Source organism: Pieris brassicae, chromosome 7 (genome assembly GCF_905147105.1).
Source record: "Pieris brassicae chromosome 7, ilPieBrab1.1, whole genome shotgun sequence".
NCBI lineage: Eukaryota > Metazoa > Arthropoda > Insecta > Lepidoptera > Pieridae > Pieris > Pieris brassicae.
Genome location: NC_059671.1, coordinates 16,571,342 through 16,589,335, shown reverse-complemented (window position 1 = coordinate 16,589,335; position 17,994 = coordinate 16,571,342). Strand labels below are relative to the sequence as shown.

The following is a 17,994-nucleotide window of genomic DNA, read 5'->3' as shown; positions in this document are numbered from 1 at the left end:
TTATATTGTAGTATCTGGGATCAGCATAAATTAGCTTCACGTATTTCAGTTAGTTTACGTTATATAGGTATACAGATGGCCAAAAGTAGTATTTAAACGCAAATAGGAGTTGGATTTCAGCAATTTTTAGTTTTTATAAGAAAATTTACTTTTTTAGTAATTCTTATGAAAATTCTATAATATTCTGTAACTTTTTCATAATATCCACTAGATTGGTACCAATGAGTCCTTGCGTTAGACATACCGTTTATGGTTGTTTATTGGGTTTATTGAAGATAATATGAAGTTATACGATATAACATTTTCTCAAATCATAACTTTTCGTTTCTTTCGGACCTCACTGTGAAACCAAATACTCTACCGAAAAGTGACCCTCTATTACAAGTTTTGGTGCATTTAGTAGGGATGGGAGCATGAACGTTGTTATTGTGGGAATTTAAATTTTCGGTATTTGGCACGAACAATCAGAGTCCTTTTGTGTTCCGACGCTTCGGATCGAATCTTCTTTACTTTTTGTTGCAGTGTTTGCAAATTTTTCCTAGTTGCATTCTTTTTCGGTCACTCCGTTGATCCACATCTGTATCTACACTGGACTCGTCCAGTTTATAAAATCTATTTTCTGCTATGATATGGACGAACCCCCGGATTTCCGTGGTTTAGGGCAGATGACCATTTTGGCCATTTTAAGAATTTTGTCTATTTTAAGTCATTCTTAATTATATCTTAATAATTTATTTTTGTAAAATATTATTATTCTTATAAAACTGAATTTATTGGTCGCATTTCGGCTCACTTATAATATATCCTTGGGAATAATTTTCATACAAATTTTGTTTAATATTCGTCGACTACGTAGTACGTCCATTGTACTTTAGAAGGCTTGACATTTGGACTACAGATAACAGAAATGATGCAAGTTGTTTTTTTAAGTATTTGTACTCTGTGATTGGAGATTTATTAAATTATCTATGACATTTACTTTAGGAAAAATAATTAAAGTCTTAAGTGTTTGGCGTTAAACTCAACAGTTAAATTTAATTTTTCATGATTTTAACACATTAATAACCAGAATGGGTTCTCGACAAATAACAGAAAAATCCTTAGCAATGCTAAGGTCACTTCCTAGGATATCTATAGGAAATCTTCGGGATAATCCAGGACACAAAAAGAATGTAATTATATTGTATATAGTTTTTAAGGTTACTTTACTCTGTTTGGTATATTAATAATTCTAATTATTTTAGTCTAAACGAGGTCGTGGTCAACATGGAGGAGATAAACATGGTGCTGGGAATAAAGGTTCTGGCCAAAGAATGAATTACATGAGATTGGGTTATGAAACCGGGAATAATCCATTTTATTTGCGAATGCCACAGGAACACTATTATAGAGGACACCAGTAAGATATTTATAATTGTTTTGTTTTAATTTTATTTGTTTATTACCACACCTTACAATTATTAAATAATTAGCAGTAATCACCACCTTCAATCTATTGTTTCTTTCAGTTTTCGCCGACAGTATCCACCATTGTCATTACAGCAAGTTCAACTTTTAATAGATAAAAATCGATTGGATATTTCAAAACCCGTTGATATTGCATCAATAGTTAAATCAGGTTTATATAACTTTTTTCCTGATCAAAAGCATTTTGGTGTAAATTTAACTGATGAAGGTGTTGACAATTTTGCTGCAAAAATTAATATTGAAGTCCAATGGGCGAGTGAGCAAGTGATTGCTGCTATTGAAAGAAATGGTGGTGTTATAACAACTGCTTACTATGATCCACATAGCCTCTTTCTACTAAAGGATCCAAAGCAATTTTTTGAAAATGGACAGTCAATACCTAGGAGAATGATTCCCCCACCAGATGCAATAGAGTATTATACAAGTGCAAAAAACAGAGGATATTTGGCTGACCCTGAAGAAATATCACAAGACAGGCTGAGGTTAGCCCAAAAATATGGATATGAATTACCAAAATTGGAAAATGATCCTAGTTATGAAATGTTGTGTGAAAGGAAAGACCCAAGACAAATATTCTATGGCTTAGATCCAGGCTGGGTAATCAACCTGAAAGACCAATGCATCCTTAAACCTAAAGATGAAGAATTGGTCAGATTTTTTGCGTCATAATTATCACATGGTATATTGTATAAGTTAATCTTAGAAGAAGTTGGTCCTTGTGTTTAAATATTATTTAAAGAAAATAGTTTTACTTAATGAGAGACACATTATACTCGGATAAAATTCATTAAAAATATGATTTTAAAAACATTTTCCTTTAATTTTTGATTCAGAAACTATCTAAACATACTAGTTCTTGTTGTATACTACAAGCAATATGCTTAAATTCATATTATAACCTGGAGCAAAATTATGTCAGTAGTATAATGGTTGCAAAGGGAAGCTCTATCAAAAAATACAATCAAGCTGATCTGCACATCATTGGTATTCTGTTTGCTCCATGTGTTTCATTACATAGTAATTAATCGTGAAGATTATGAAGCAACTGTAACCATCAAACTATGAAATCTGGATAGGGTTGTTACGGCATAGTTAATTAATATCAGTAGACCATAATTAGTTGAAAGTACAATGCAATTTTAAGTCATAAAAGCCTCAAAAGCAAAGTTTTGAGAACAACTTAAAAATCATGGTGTATAAGTGATAAATTAGAATATAGGTCAGGCTTCCTAATACCACTGGGTATCCACCTATACCAATTCTAAACAGGTGAACAAAGTTAACTTAGCGAAGTAAGAATTATGAAATGATAAAAGTAACACAAGATTCAAAACAAAACTTTATTTTCCAGTACCAGTTAGTTACAAATTAATAACATTAGTTTCATCCCGTTAGCTTCATATAATATGCAAAATTTAGACGGATATAAACTATATCAATAGTTAATATCTGTAGTTAGCAGGTTTATAAGGCCCCTCTATTGGAACTCCAATATATTTGGCCTGCTTTGGTGTCAATTTAGTCAACTTTACACCCAGATGGTCCAAGTGCAGAGCTGCTACTTCCTCATCTAACTTTTTAGGAAGTGTGTGAACTCCAACTGGATATATGTTATGTTTGGTCCATAATTCAATTTGACCCATGACTTGGTTCGTAAATGAATTAGACATGACAAAAGAGGAATGACCAGTTGCACAACCCAAGTTCACAAGCCTTCCTGATGCTAATATTATCAAGTGGTTTCCGTTATCTAACTCGTAGCGATCAACATGTGGTTTAAGATTGATTTTTTTAGCATTTTTTTCTAACCAAGCAACATCAATTTCACAGTCAAAGTGACCAATGTTGCATAGAATTGCATCATCCTTCATTTTTAAGAAATGGTCCTTAGTAATGATATCAATGTTTCCAGTGGTAGTGACAAATATTTGTCCAACTTCAGCTGCTTCATCCATAGTTATTACTTGAAAGCCTTCCATAGCAGCTTGAAGGGCATTAATAGGGTCTATTTCAGTAACAATGACCCTCCCTCCAAATCCACGGAAAGCCTGGGCACATCCCTTGCCAACATCTCCATATCCACCTACTACACATACTTTCCCCGCAATCATCATGTCTGTGGCCCTCTTTATACCATCAAGCAAGGATTCCCTGCATCCATACAAGTTATCAAACTTACTCTTTGTGACAGAGTCATTAACATTAATAGCTGGAAGTTTGAGTATTCCCTCACGGAACATTTTATTCAGGTTATGGACACCAGTAGTTGTTTCTTCACTAACTCCCTTGATGCCTTCTAGGAGATGAGGGTATTTTGTGTGAACTAGTTTTGTCAGATCACCACCATCATCCAAAATCATGTTGAGAGGCTGCAAATGTAAAAGTTATTATATAAATTTACTCTTGTTTCTAAAAATAAAAGCCTTTATTACTTCTACTATATGTCACAATAGTTTTTGAACTTAATGACATAAGAATTTAAATAAATTTAGCATACAATTGTAACTACATTTATCACATCTAGTATTATACTTTTAACAAAATCATACTTATAACCCTAACTAAAAGAATTTTAAGCTGTATATGTCGCAGTAAAGTTGTTAAATCGGAGAGTTAATTGAATATCTAGACAGTTAAATGTCTATATTCAATCAAGTCGCTAGGATATTGATTTAAATGTCGAAAACGTTTAACTATTTGTCTGACCGCCAGCGTGTTGATTTACAATGTAAAACAAGAATCCGCCATGATTATTTCATTTGTTATTTCGGCGTGATCGTGAAGAACTGAGAGCTTGGAAATTCCGTGTTATGCTTTATTGTAAATGGTTAGATTAGTTTTGTTGTTTAGAAAACTCGGTAAAAGTTTCGTTCACTTACTTGTCTGACGGAACTTTAGCGACTTGATTAAATATCGATCTTTCATTTACTGTGTAGAGATTTAATCAACTCTCTGGTTTAACTACTTTACTGCCACATATATAAATAGAAAACATTGAGGCTTATAAGTAAAACTTAATATAGCTAGATTTCTACCTTTCCATCAGGGAAAATGAGAGTCTGTTCAATGCACCACATGTATTCCTCTGCAGTTTCTCCCTTCCAGGCGTAAATTGATAAGCCTCGTGCAACCAGGGCCGCCGCAGCTTCATCTTGTGTACTGAAGACATTACTGCTTGACCATTGTATCTGAAAAAGGGATTAGTCTGTATGTAGATTGATGAATAAACAAGACTGCTATGGTTATATTTATAGGAACCACATTAGTTTTCTAATGTAACTTGTGTAAAATATATAAATTTAAAAATTAAATAAGTCTATCTGTTCAGCAACGGATGCTAATAATCATATAGTATTTATTGTCACTACATTATAGATTAAATATTCAATACCTACAGAAGCTGTCAGTGAGTAGGTATAAAAAAACTAATGAATATTTAACATTATTAGACTTTTAAAAATTACATTATATATATAATCATTGGAGTATGCCCATTAAGTGTCTGTAGAATTTTGTCATAAAACAATCACAATTTTCTGATTTTAATTTTGAATTTAATGACTTATTGTTTAAGCTAATTGTTTTACCAACTAAAAAATCCTTGAACATTAACAATGTAACACTTAATTACTTTAAGAGTTTTGAAATAAAATTTAGTATTTATAAGATAAAGTTGCAGTGTAATCTAAAAAAAGTATATATATTAGAAATCCCATTTTATTAAAACAAGTGGCCAAGAAACATGAAATTGATAGACTAACATGTTACATTGAAAAAACTAATTATGATTTTTTTACTTAGGAGTGAACCAGTAATAAATGGATATATTTTTTAAGATTGAAGTAAGTTTTTGTAATAATGTTTCAGGTTTAAAATTTGTTTAACTCATGTATCATTTTATACTCATGCTCATTATGTGCATTTACTAATGATTAATAAAACAGTAGTTGTCAATATATACTTTATAGTAATTAAAATCCGTAAAAAAAATAATGAATATTGAATAATGTCATGTTATGTATTTAAAATATTTTGTACCAATAGTGATATAGTACTTACTTCTGCACCCAATTCTACAAGAGTTTCTATCAACACTGCCGTTTGTACTGTCATGTGAAGACTACCAGCTATTCTGGCACCTTTTAAAATTTTTCCAGGTGCATATTTACGACGGCAGGCCATAAGTCCTGGCATTTCTTTTTCAGCCATCATGATTTCATTGCGGCCCAACTCTGCCAGCTTTTCATCAGCTAAAATATAATAAAATCATACACATTTGTCTCATTACTTAAAAGGGAGCGCTAGTTAGATATATTTTGTTAAATTTAAATAGATAAGCTAAATAAAAATTCTTTATATTGATAATAATTTTAGGTTAACTAATGCCATGATCATGGTAAAGGCTTGAATTAGGATGACAATTATTGTATTTCCCATAAGACTACTTACCGATTTTGAATTGTGGTTTCATTTTTCCTAGAAAAGAAAAGGATATTATATTAACCTTAATTTTTAAGCAAAATAAAGTGTTATGTAGTAATCTTAACAAAATAAACTGCTACTCAAGATGGATATAAAGTAAAAATGAACGTATTTTGTAAATGCCTGCTTAAAAAATTACCTAAATTAAGTAATTCTTGTGTACAATAAGCACTGACCGGCTAGGCGTGCACACCGTGCGGAGTATTTTAAACATGTAATTATTGCTGCTATTAATAATTAATGTATATGCATGACGTTTCACTTACGTTTTTAAGTAAACTAATTATTATTGAAGTATTTTACAATTATGTACACACTTAATAATTAATTAACTGCTAAGCATATGGTCTAGACTCTAGACAGTACAAAGCTAGTTAATAATTATATACGCAGATGAAAAATTGTTTAGATGAAATTTTATAAAATGAAAACACAGATTACTTATTTGTAGTATAGTATTTTAAAGCTATGGTCTAGTAATAAGCACAATTAATTAAATACTGTTGAGTGTTGAAGTAATTCACGGACATCAATGTTTATTATTGTTTTTGTTACGTCATAAGAACTGGAAGTACTTAAATATTTGCCAAAACTCATTAAATAATGGATTTTCCTTCATAAAAGCACAATGCCACAGATGGGCACCAAATTGCGCAATACTTCTTCATCAGAAGTGTCAAATTAAAACATAATTTTCGTTATTAATTACTTTTAAGAAAAGAAGAATCGATAAATACCAAAGGGTTAAGTATTTATAGAAAAATTTAAATTGTGTTTTAAGAATGTTAAACCTAGCTTACCTGTAACCTAGAGGTACAATATATTATGTGTATAGGCAAGCCAAATTACGATATTTACTACACGAAGGGTAAACATACCAAACATAAAAAAATCAAAGATTCTTTATTTCTCATTATTAGGAATTACGTTTACTTAGTGAGATAATTTAATTATTCTATAGGTTCGTTGTGTACTTCGTCTTATCAAATTATTAGAATGTAAGCTATATAAAATAAAAATATTTGTTGCTCTGGAAATATTAACTACGTAAATTCGTGTAAAATTGATTAGCTACAGTAAAAAAATAGTGTACGATATTTTTACAAATAATGTGGAGGTAGATCGCATAGATGTTACAACAGGCATTGTTTGACTAATGAACAGTAATAATTCCTTAGACGCTCGTTCACCAATATAAAGACATTCATGCTAGAAGTGACTTTTTAATTTTTGTAAAATATGTATCTATTTTATTAATGTATATTAAACTTTTAAGATTTTTTAGGACTTATATATTGTTTATCATATTTTCTTTAAAAAATAGTTTTATATTGGATGGCAATTTATTAAATATTTGTACGTCTTGATACGTCTATATTGATTTTCCCGTAATGCTATATTTATTTGAATACATTTATTAATAACTTCGTTTATTACATTTGAGGTATCGTAAACATATGTCTGGTGTATGGCCATAATTTTGGTATCACTGTTTAGTTTTTCAGTTGGGGTCAAATAATCGTATTAGAAAAGCGTCTCCAATAATTTTATTAGCATTATATGTATTTTATGACGAATGGTAGGCGCTGCAGTTCCCCATAGTTCGATGAAGTAGTCTATATCTGGCTTTACCATAATATTACATGTAGTTAGTCGGAGTGACTTTGGGAAGCAAACACACGGCCTCGTAGTACTCCAAATATCGAAGATGGTTTGGACATAAAATGATATGTGCGGCTTTTACGTTAAACGACTATCCGATACAACTTTAATATCTTGTTGACAATCTTTTAAGCTGGTATTTCTGATTAAGAAGGAGCAATCATATACTTCATGAACACATAAACACTATTTTTACTCTTGGTATAAAGGCATTACTATTATCTAGCTTTCTTTACGAATCTATATGAACAAATATTAATTAGGATTAGAAGTTAAGTTGCTACATGTGTATTTATATTTCGGAAAGCGAATATAAATTTTTGTTATTTTGTCATATAACTTCTAACCTATTTCGTTGCGTCCCCCTATAAGTTTATATTTAGAAGACCTTTTAAATAAACACAAAAAGGTTATTCTCACTATTAGCAGACTGAGTGTTCACTAATTTAAATTTGAATGATTAAATAATTGGTCAGGCTGCTATTGCTATATTATTATTACAATTAAATTTATTTTCAATTTACAACGAAATGAAATAAATACTATTATTAAATTGATTTTTTTCTACAAACCTATTTACAGTATACAATAACCGATACCTACATAACCCTTAAATTGAAGATATGTTTATTTAATTACTTCCTATGTATAGGTATACCTTCTATTTCGTCAGCAAAAATATCATATATGTTATTAAAATAAAAAACCTCATTGTTCAAATTCAGTCAAACTTTTGAATGTCAAAATTATTCAATGGCTTGTAATATAATATCGACACTGGCGAAATACCTTGTGCCCAGTTGGCACAAATAAAAGCCACAAACAAGAATTGAATTGAATATAATATCGAAAGTTTATACTTACAAGCAATTTATTTTCCACACGTTCACTCAGATTCACCGACAACAATCGAATAGTTTTATCCGTAAATCATTTGAACTTTAACTTCTCGTTAACAATAACAATCGATATCAATCTTGAAACCGATTTTTTTCGCTTGAGTTCATTATATTTACGCATTTTTGCACCAAGATAAAATAACAATATAGTAATATAATAATAATTCACTATCGAAAATTTATTTTACAGAATAACTACTACATGATATAAATGGGTACTAATATGCGACAATAATACAACTAAGAACTTTTAAATCGTTTTAATTAGAGTAGAACATATAGGACAATAGTTGCAAACAAAAATAGAACAAAAGATGTAAGTAACAAAATAATTTCAATATTTAATTCGCGTAAGAAAAGTGGGTGGTATTAAAAGACTCGATGCCTATGATTCTAATTAAGAACCTTTCAAGGCATGGCACTAGTCCTCACACATACTCCTATCATCCACAATAAGTACACAATGACACTGAACCTTTAAACAAATTCCGATCAAAATATGTACATCTCTTACAATTGTAACTCACACGTAGAACACCGGTACAAGACGAAAATTTCAGATTTTGAAGATAAATCGAAACCGTGGAGGACCGGTATTTATTACATCAGTGACACACATCACTACTTTTTGATATTCTTGCATAAATCGCGCAGTCATTATTCCTATCAGTGATGCTCACAGACTAGCAGGCACACTTATAAACAGACTCATACCTTAATTGATTTAAAAGGAAATATTATGCGCGTAATGTTTTACATTGACGCCATTAATTTTATGGTAAATCTTGAAAAAACACTCAAGGCACAGCGATGAAACTATAAAAGTACATTCGTTTGCTGGCAGTAAATATTTGCGGGTGGTGAATAAAAACGTAGGTACAAAACGCCATGATAATATTAAAAGTGTTTCATTTTTCTATTGTACAATCCTATCATTGCCAGCCGTTGCCAACAGTTCAGATCACTTGGTAAAAGTAGTCAACAGACGAAAACGCACCTCTTTGAGAGTATAATCTGGAGAAATCAAAATGAGCATAAAGTCACAACATTATGTACACAAAAGTATGAGATCCAAAGGCAATAACACTTTTTATTCGTCACAAAAATGTAATGAAAACTATAGTATATTGAATAAAGTATATAAACAAACATTTTATTATTATGTCATTTTTATAAATATAACATTTCGATAAAACACATTTATGTTCACAAAAAAAGGAGGTGATACTATTTACAATTGACTTTACCAGACACAAATTGATAACGTTATCTATTATTACCACCTAAGTAGTAATATACCATCGTAGTTGCATCATTTTTAAATTATAAGTAAGTTAAAAAACACCTATTATATATAAATAAATAAATAACCGCCATTTATTATAAAAGTAAAAAAATCAAAACTAGAAAAGTCTAACATTTGAAATAGCCTTAAAACCACAGTAACGACAATATCTATTAAAACAACAGCAGTTTTGATTTACGCTTCAATGACTTCATAAGGCTTGTCGTAAATAATTCTATAATTGCCCATAATTTTTGTGACGAATAAATAATAGTTAGCACCAATATGGCGTCCTTGGACCTCAGCCGACGAAATAACAAAGACCATTACGCGTATATGTTTACAAAATATCTTTATTCATTTACATACATCATCATTCACCCAGCCGTTCAGATATCCTTCCGTAAACCTTACAAATAATAATTTACAAAATTCAAAATCCCTTGCACATGTGCATGCCTATAATAACATTCGTCTCCTTTCATTCAATCTCACTTTCGTGTCGTAAGTAAAGATACCACAGCCACTGTCCGTATCTATAATACCGAATAGGAAATGCTTCTATTATGTAGATTAACATGGAAAGATGGTGAGGCGTAATTACATTAAGAGTTGCGTTGAGTTCATTAGCCTTACATTATTTAAAAATAATTTTTCATTAATAAAATTATTCGTGTCACTGAAAAAAAAATTGTCACTATAAAAAAAATAGCACGATTTAACGTAAACAGGCTAATGCACCCACCGGCTAATGAAATGACTTGATATGACCTCCCAATTAATATATTTTAAACCTGGGGTAGCTTGTTTGTAACTTGGTTACACCACTATTGCTCCACGATGTTTCAAATCTGAAACAAAACAACGAGGTTAGGCGATGCCCTGTCAGTCCCGTTTATCAGCAATGTCATTTTATCACATGGTGATAAGGAAAAACAATCTTAGTTTTGCGTTCAAATAAATACGTCGGAGATTAGCTTATAAAGTAATTCAAGGATATAAAATTTTGTTATAGATAAATCATTAGAAAATATTAAGTACATAAATACAGCCAGTTTTATGAAACTCGTCTATTGAAACCCTTCATAGGGGTTAAAGTCCTGTCTAGACAGGTTTCTAACAAAACTGGGGTGACCTGAGGCAAACCCTAGGTTCGAACACAAAATTTAGTATAATTTTTGAGCATTAACAAAACATTTCTATTTTCATGGACTCTCAGTTTTTTTTTAAATAGCTTCACGCAGACCGCATGGCCACAGACAAAGGTAAGGAAACGGAATAGTAAAGAAAAATAATTTTACATCGGATAAAAGATCGGCAGGATATAAAACTATCTCTAATACAAAATACTACATTATGGAAAGGAACAGTAATTAATAAAATATATTATATAGGATACTATCTGTTTACACATGTATTTGTAATTTTATATTATTTACAGTAAAAATTAAACAACACTTTACATACATTAAGATTTATAGATGAAAGCAGAACAGGAACAGATGTAGGTAACGTTTTTTTTATTATTATTAACATTGGCTATATATAAGGAAGGAAAATGTCTGAAAGTTATTGTATAGAACGTGAAATATCACGTGATATCATAATAACAATTTATAAAATTATTATCTTCAAATTTAATACAAAGAAATAATAATTTCCTGTTCAAATCAGTTCCATTAAAACGACAGAAACTTTTGTTCTTCGCAAAAATAAACAAAGTTTTTAATAATAATACATAGCTTCAATCCGTTCAAAAAGTGTTTTTCTTAGTTGACATTATTTTTAAATCAATTTGTACAAATGGTAATAATTATATAGCTTAACTTATACAGTGATTGTAGGGGGCACTCTCTGTATCTATACATTACAATCAAAAAACTTTAAAATTTATTGCGTAATGATTCAGTAGGACTCTTTTAACCGACATAAAAAATATATTGTAACTACTATATTTAGAATAATATATTTCGAAAAGAAAACCGGGTCTTACCAGCTAGCAAGAGGCTGCTTCAACTTGCGGATCTCCTTGGTGGCCCAATTGGCCAGGGTCTTGGTGCGGGGGGTGCGGGACTTGCGCGCCGATTGAAGTAGCTCCACTAGGGGTTTGGTCTCAAGCAACGGGAGCACCCTTTGACCAAAAACTGTGCAGAGGTCCCCGGTAAGACCGGCGATAACAGACATGTGTCCGTCTGTACGCTCGGGATCCGAGGCGACTTGTACCATAAAGTTAATTATCGCTTGGACATGCGGTTCCATTAGGGCTACGTCTGGTTGCACCTGTATGAAAAAATATATAAAATAACTATATTTTAAATAACTTTCAAATGAATTTCAGCAATCGCGGTCAGCGAGATTCCTTTGACGTATAAAGATGTATTTTTTATAGTTATTCTGGGCCAAGGATGTTCTCAATCAGCGTCAGTACTCTTGTAACTTAAGGGAATTGGTGGATAGTGATTTGTAATCAAATAATATTGTTCATATCGATGTAGTTCCCTCAATATCCTGAGATCGCAACCTTGGAATCGCGGGGACGAAAAACTTAAAAGCAAAGTCACTCACGCTATAGGGAGTTACAGAGTATCGGCGCTATGAATTATACAGAGTTCTTTTATCATATCTTTAATAAAATCTATGGCAATAAAAAAATTCAATAAATTCTAATCTATACCATTAATACGATCAAAACCAATGAGGTTACGAATACTTTTAAATTTTTGTAAATTAACCTAACTTATATATGTATATGCAAACTATTACAGCTAATAGAGTTCCGAAACTGTATTAACTTGAAAAATTATGCAGACAATTGCTTATAAATACAACTTTTATGTAGTTTAATCTACATCATATACATGTAGATTAAATCAGTAGTGATACGTTTTTTTTTTTATGGACGAATGGTTTTTAATTGCAACCCGAATGAATCAACACTTGTAATATTTTCATACAAAGAAAACTCCCGCTGCGCCTATACGCTAATATAACTCTTATATAAATAATATTCTTTTAAAAATATTAAATGATGATCAAGACGGTAACTGTCAGACTACAATAATGTTACAGTAATAAACAATCATCCCCAATCTCACGATTTGCTTATTTCTATAACCTAAAAAAAATGTGGTTTAAGACTACTCCCATAATATTAGTTATCGTTAAATAACGACATTCAACAAAATAAGCTTCCATAAATGTAACCTAAACTTTAACTTTGTAGTTATCGAAAACAGGTTTCTTGCATCGGCTACCTATGGAGCGCGTGTGTGACGTTTTACGGATTATGTTATGTATGCCATCACCTGTCACCTAGTCTTTGTAAATTATTTAAATGTGTTCAACGACTCGGTCGTTCCAACACTGTTGTGAAAATTTTTGAACTGGAATAACTGTTATTTCCGATCATGTATACAATAAGTAAAGTTAAGCATTATAACAGATATTAAAATCGACATAATATTATATACCTCTCCGCCAACACCCTTGAGCCCTTGAATAATACCAGTATATGCTTCAAGAATACTCTCTCTTAGTTCTCCAATGTATTCCACCATGTCATAATCATTAGGATTCACTTGGATGTTGCTGGCCTGAAATAATCCAAAAAAATCAATACTAATAAAGAGGAAAGATGTGTACTTTTGTAAATAATTAAAAAAGCCAGAACATGTTACTTGTAAAATATAAAAATAAATATCTTTTATTATATTTATTGTCTACATTACCTGCAGCAACATTTGCATAACTAAATCAAAATATTTCTTAAAGTCCGGACCAATACTAAGAGCAATATCTCCAAAGACGGATAAAATTTGAGGCTTCACAGCTCGGTGGATGGTTGGATCACTAAGATTTGCCATAAGAAGGTAAATAATTTCATCACAATATGGCAGCACCTGAGAAATTAAACAAATAATTTTTAAATAAAAAGTACCATTAACAAATGTCTCTGAGTCACTCGATTAATAAGTAAATATTCACCTTTATCTTAAGTGCTCGACAGATATCACCAGTAAGACCTACTGCTGCAACGCACACTTGATATTCTTGGTGATTCTTAAGACCTACATACAAATATTGTTTAAATGCATCCATATACTTGAGAAAACCTTCACCCAATACTTCAACAAGAGTAGAGACTGCCATTAGTGCATCTTCTTGTACTCCGCCAGCTTTTCCTGCATTAGCAGCAAACATAGTCAAGAGGGCTGTCATAATAGCATCTGATATCTGTGGTGCATCCTCAGGTGTCACTTTACGTAAAACAGACTGTAAAGTAGCACAGAGCAGACTCTGCAAATCATTAAACTGCGAGCGGTCAGCTTGACTAGATATATGATTCTCCATTTGCAGAACTTGTTGAAGTCTCTCTAGTATAACCATTGTTGTTTTTTGAACAGTCATATAGCAGTCCGATGGCGAATTCTTCACCATCTCCATGAGAGCCTCATAAGCAGCAGAACGCAAGTTATGTTGAGCTGCATCTTGACGATCTGTGGTTTCCAACAGACATTGGATAATAAAATCAAAGTAAGTTGACATGCAATATGTCTTAGGCTGGTTTGATTCACCACAGTCAGCTGCCTCGTAAGCAGCTTCAGCTAAATTGGTAAAAGCCCAGCAGACATTTGCAGCTACTCTAGGCTCCGCCTTTAGGCCATTTACGAAACTCTCCAGCAGCAGTTTTAAGTATTGATCATTAATAGCTGCTTCTGGTACAATCTCACAAATTCTACCAAATGTCCATGCAGCTGTATCTCTGACTGCTACACTTGTGTCATACATAGCTTCGATTAAGGTGGGCATTGCCTTTTCCACTAGAGGTTTTAAAGTATTTGCTTCAAGTCCTCCTAATATGGAACCAAATGCCATAAGAGCTGCTTCTCTGTATCGCCAATTTTCATTTTTGATGTTATTGTTAATGAATGGTAAGACATGAGGTACAATTTCATCTTCACAGCAGTTAGAGAGCAGTATCAAGCAAACTGAGGCAGCCTTTGATGGGTTCCATTCATGTTCATCATCAGCATCATCTTGTTTTGTAAGTTTCTGCATGAGGACAGGAGCAATATATTGTAGAGCTCCTCTAGCGTAAAATCTTGATGTTCTTGCTGGTGGTCGACCTGTACACCAAAACAATTTAAAGTAGTGAAAAAGCAAAAATACAGCCAAACCTGCATATTTCTACTAACCAATTTCTGTTGCTTCCGCTTCTTCAATGGCAAGATCAATTTCTTCATCACTTACATTTGACCAAAATTCAATACCTTGCAGAGATATTTCATCAATGTCAGATTTCATGGCTTCTAATGTTATTGGGAAAAGTGCTTGACCCATGTAGGGCTCCATATATTGGTAATATAAAGATAATATTTTTACCTATAACAGACAATATTAATAAAATAATCTTTAAGTTTGTAGGATTATATATAAGGGGATTTGGAACTTCTTTATGTAGAACCAACTAAACAAATTATGACGACTTAAAAATAAAATAAGATTTTTTAAATATCTGCAGATCAAGAATTTGGTGTTATTCATAGAATGATCCAACCTATCACAAGCAAAAAAATTCTCTATTTTTGAAGCCTTAAGTATATAAATGAACAACTGGATGTTTTTCACTTAGTTACATTTGGGTAGTATGTAGTTTGCTAAATCTTCAACAGATAAACAATCTGTGAACAATTAACACAAATACATGCATATTGAATACATCATGTTTCAATTCATTCTAATATAGATAAATATAAATTGTTATTTATTAAATTAAGTATAATTCTATTGTTCTGAGCAATTACTTTTATTTAGAGTAAGTTGTTTTTATTAATCATAAATAAAACTAGAATACATTCTTTAGTAATACTTACTAAACACTGTAGGGCTGCAACACTTATTCTCATATCATTGGATTGTGTTGCCTCACATACAACTTCCATTATAAAATTTCTTTCAACATCCTTTTCAAAATTGGCTTTTGTAAATTCTAAAGAATTAAGAAGAGCCTGTGTAGCGGCAAGGCGGACATGATTACTAGGCTCAGCTGATCTCATACCATGGATAATTGCAGTTAATATATGGTTGCTCTGTTCTGTTAAAACTTCAGCCTCAATTTCCTGGCAAATATATCCTAAACACAAAATTTATTTTAATTAATATTGTTTAAAATAATATAAGGACAAATAAATAGTGGCATATTATGAAAGACACCTATATCAAATCTTATTCTTTTAAAACAATAAGAAAGGTATAAGTTTTTTATTATTTGAGATTGAAAAGCATTGTCTTATTTAAAACCTACAATATATTTGAAATAAAAAACAAAGTAGCTAAGAATCTTGGTTGTCACTACTTTCATATTCCAATAAATTAATCAGATTATTAAGCACCTAGTGCTAATCAACATGTTTTCCTGTAATAGATATTTGTATAGCAAACTTCAAAGTAAATCCAGTGCCATATTGTGATTTAGAATTATAGCAATTAATTGCATAGTTAACAAGATCTACTTGATATATGTGACTTAACAAAGTGGAAGTCAATCAATTTGGCTGATGATACTGCCAGCTGATGTATCTGTGTATACATAGTAAACTGCTTGGAGCTAGAATAACATATAGCTTTTTTTCATTAAATTCTCACATTAAGGAATACATAGAAAACAAACCAATTGCTTCAAGAGTAGCTTCTTTTTTCAGTTCAGTTGATGCAGCATTAGTCACATTTTCTACAAGAATGGGTATAAGGTCATTCCATTGTCCAATTGGAAGTTCAGCAACTGCTACATAAGCCACGCATTGGGCTGCAGAACTTGGCCTGCTGTTTTCTGTACCTATAGAAGCTAAGATCTAAAATACAAACAATAATAAATTATTCCGTTATGGAAGTTTGATACATATACAATGATAATGTTAAACAATTACATTTTTCTTTATGTAGAATCTAACATCTTCAGGTAAAGCTATCCATCTTTGTTGGTACTCCTGCTTAAGGGTAAAATCTTTTGATGTAAGATGATTTTTCAGCTGTAACCCTGCAGCCATTCGCGCCACTTGACTATTTCCTCCTTGTACCAGAACATCTGATAGCATTTTAATAAATGTCGTGAAATTGGTATTGGCAGCATGATGGAGGTACTTTTCAGCAGATTCTAATTCAGTTCGATCTGTAAAATTTAAACCACATTTTCAGAATAAGGCTTCAAACATGTAGTATGATGTATAATATGACTAACCAGAGAGGTTATTTACTACAATGAATTTCTTTAAATCTAATAAAAACGAGCATTTTAAATTGGTCTGTTTTGATCCTATATATCCATAACATTTATTTCAGCTTCTCTGAACTGCTGACTTTGTTTCAGACTAGAAACTTCGCTAAATGACAGTTAATTGTTAGGACATGTCATACATGTCCCATATTATAATCTAACAGTAACTTTAAATATACTCTTAAATTTAATTGGGCATGAAAGGACTTACTCGAAGTAATAGCGTTTACAAAGTAAATATTAAGAAGATTAAGCGCCTTACATGCTATTGTTCTACATTACACTAGGTGGTTTGACAATAAGGAAGCGCCATGCTCGTGGGCTTTAACTGAATTACCTGGAGAAATTGTCTTTTCTAATATTTGTATAAGTGATATATTCGTTGCCGTATGCATTTTGCTTTAATGGTTTCTAAATCAGCCTATAACTATATTGCGAATATAACAAACGTTCGAAAATAAAAAAATGTAATTTGTAACCGGCACGAAAGTACACTTCACAAAATTGAAATTTTAACAAAATTGCCAGCTTTCAACATTTTTCACAGAATAAATATTAATAATGTATACAGAGCAAGATCTTTTTAAAATACCGTTAAATCAAGATAAATTTGTTAAAATATATCCACTCAAGTTTGTGAGTATGCCGTATATCTCTTCTCTATATATATAAAATTCTCGTGTCACAATGTTTATTCCCATACTCTTCCGAACTGCTCGACCGATTCTTATGATTTTTTTTATTCATATTCAGTTAGTAATAATAGCTAATATCTATTTTTCAAACCCCTAAGCGATAAGGGTTGTCCACCCCAAATCTTTATTTTTTTAGACCATTTTTTTATTATACAACATACAAAAATGATCAACCCCTATTTTTTATAATAGTAGATAGGTTATTTTTATTAAACTAAAAAAAAGTACTGG

General features: G+C 31.4%; 3 protein-coding genes across 7 annotated transcripts; 1 reads left to right on the top strand and 2 right to left on the bottom strand.

Moving 5' to 3' along the window:
* The first annotated feature begins 984 nt into the window (after window positions 1-984).
* LOC123712011 (39S ribosomal protein L15, mitochondrial) lies at window positions 985-2,271 on the top strand. Its single transcript, XM_045664915.1, has 3 exons — window positions 985-1,172; window positions 1,245-1,399; window positions 1,509-2,271. Exons 1-3 carry the CDS (start codon window positions 1,071-1,073, stop codon window positions 2,134-2,136), a joined length of 885 nt encoding a protein of 294 aa, XP_045520871.1. The 5' UTR covers window positions 985-1,070; the 3' UTR covers window positions 2,137-2,271.
* A 517-nt stretch (window positions 2,272-2,788) lies between these two features.
* Window positions 2,789-8,588, bottom strand: LOC123712009 (adenosylhomocysteinase). 3 transcript variants are annotated; one of them, XM_045664912.1, is made up of 5 exons: window positions 8,476-8,588; window positions 5,917-5,943; window positions 5,527-5,717; window positions 4,503-4,655; window positions 2,789-3,836 (listed from the first exon to the last, which is right to left on the bottom strand). In XM_045664912.1, exons 2-5 carry the CDS (start codon window positions 5,936-5,938, stop codon window positions 2,910-2,912), a joined length of 1,293 nt encoding a protein of 430 aa, XP_045520868.1. In that variant the 5' UTR covers window positions 5,939-5,943; window positions 8,476-8,588; the 3' UTR covers window positions 2,789-2,909. The 3 variants fall into 3 exon arrangements, with proteins under 3 accessions (XP_045520868.1, XP_045520869.1, XP_045520870.1); XM_045664913.1 differs by lacking the exon at window positions 8,476-8,588 and adding an exon at window positions 6,216-6,321; XM_045664914.1 differs by lacking the exon at window positions 8,476-8,588 and adding an exon at window positions 6,089-6,107.
* LOC123712008 (importin subunit beta-1) lies at window positions 8,475-17,580 on the bottom strand. 3 transcript variants are annotated; one of them, XR_006754030.1, is made up of 11 exons: window positions 17,406-17,580; window positions 16,722-16,963; window positions 16,466-16,646; window positions 15,669-15,928; window positions 14,991-15,177; window positions 13,780-14,921; window positions 13,524-13,694; window positions 13,266-13,388; window positions 11,789-12,075; window positions 10,590-10,646; window positions 8,475-8,607 (listed from the first exon to the last, which is right to left on the bottom strand). XR_006754030.1 is itself a non-coding variant. In XM_045664911.1 (10 exons), coding segments are annotated over exons 1-10 (2,652 nt in total). In that variant the 5' UTR covers window positions 17,464-17,580; the 3' UTR covers window positions 8,764-10,645. The 3 variants fall into 3 exon arrangements, 2 of the variants coding, with proteins under 2 accessions (XP_045520867.1, XP_045520866.1); XM_045664911.1 differs by lacking the exon at window positions 8,475-8,607 and having other exon boundaries at window positions 8,764-10,646; XM_045664910.1 differs by lacking the exons at window positions 8,475-8,607; window positions 10,590-10,646 and having other exon boundaries at window positions 11,785-12,075.
* Window positions 17,581-17,994: the final 414 nt, after the last annotated feature.

Coding starts and splice junctions, on each gene's coding strand:
- LOC123712011 (XM_045664915.1), top strand. CDS start 1,071: ATGGGTTCTCGACAAATAACAGAAAAATCCTTAGCAATGCTAAGGTCA. Junction 1,173..1,244: donor ATCCAGGACACAAAAAGAAT/GTAATTATATTG, acceptor TAATTATTTTAG/TCTAAACGAGGTCGTGGTCA. Junction 1,400..1,508: donor CACTATTATAGAGGACACCA/GTAAGATATTTA, acceptor TGTTTCTTTCAG/TTTTCGCCGACAGTATCCAC.
- LOC123712009 (XM_045664912.1), bottom strand. CDS start 5,938: ATGAAACCACAATTCAAAATCG. Junction 5,718..5,916: donor GAAACCACAATTCAAAATCG/GTAAGTAGTCTT, acceptor ATTATATTTTAG/CTGATGAAAAGCTGGCAGAG. Junction 3,837..4,502: donor TCATTTTCCCTGATGGAAAG/GTAGAAATCTAG, acceptor TTACATTTGCAG/CCTCTCAACATGATTTTGGA.
- LOC123712008 (XM_045664910.1), bottom strand. CDS start 17,463: ATGCATACGGCAACGAATATATCACTTATACAAATATTAGAAAAGACA. Junction 15,929..16,465: donor AGCTACTCTTGAAGCAATTG/GTTTGTTTTCTA, acceptor TTTTGTGTTTAG/GATATATTTGCCAGGAAATT. Junction 13,389..13,523: donor TTATGCAAATGTTGCTGCAG/GTAATGTAGACA, acceptor GGATTATTTCAG/GCCAGCAACATCCAAGTGAA.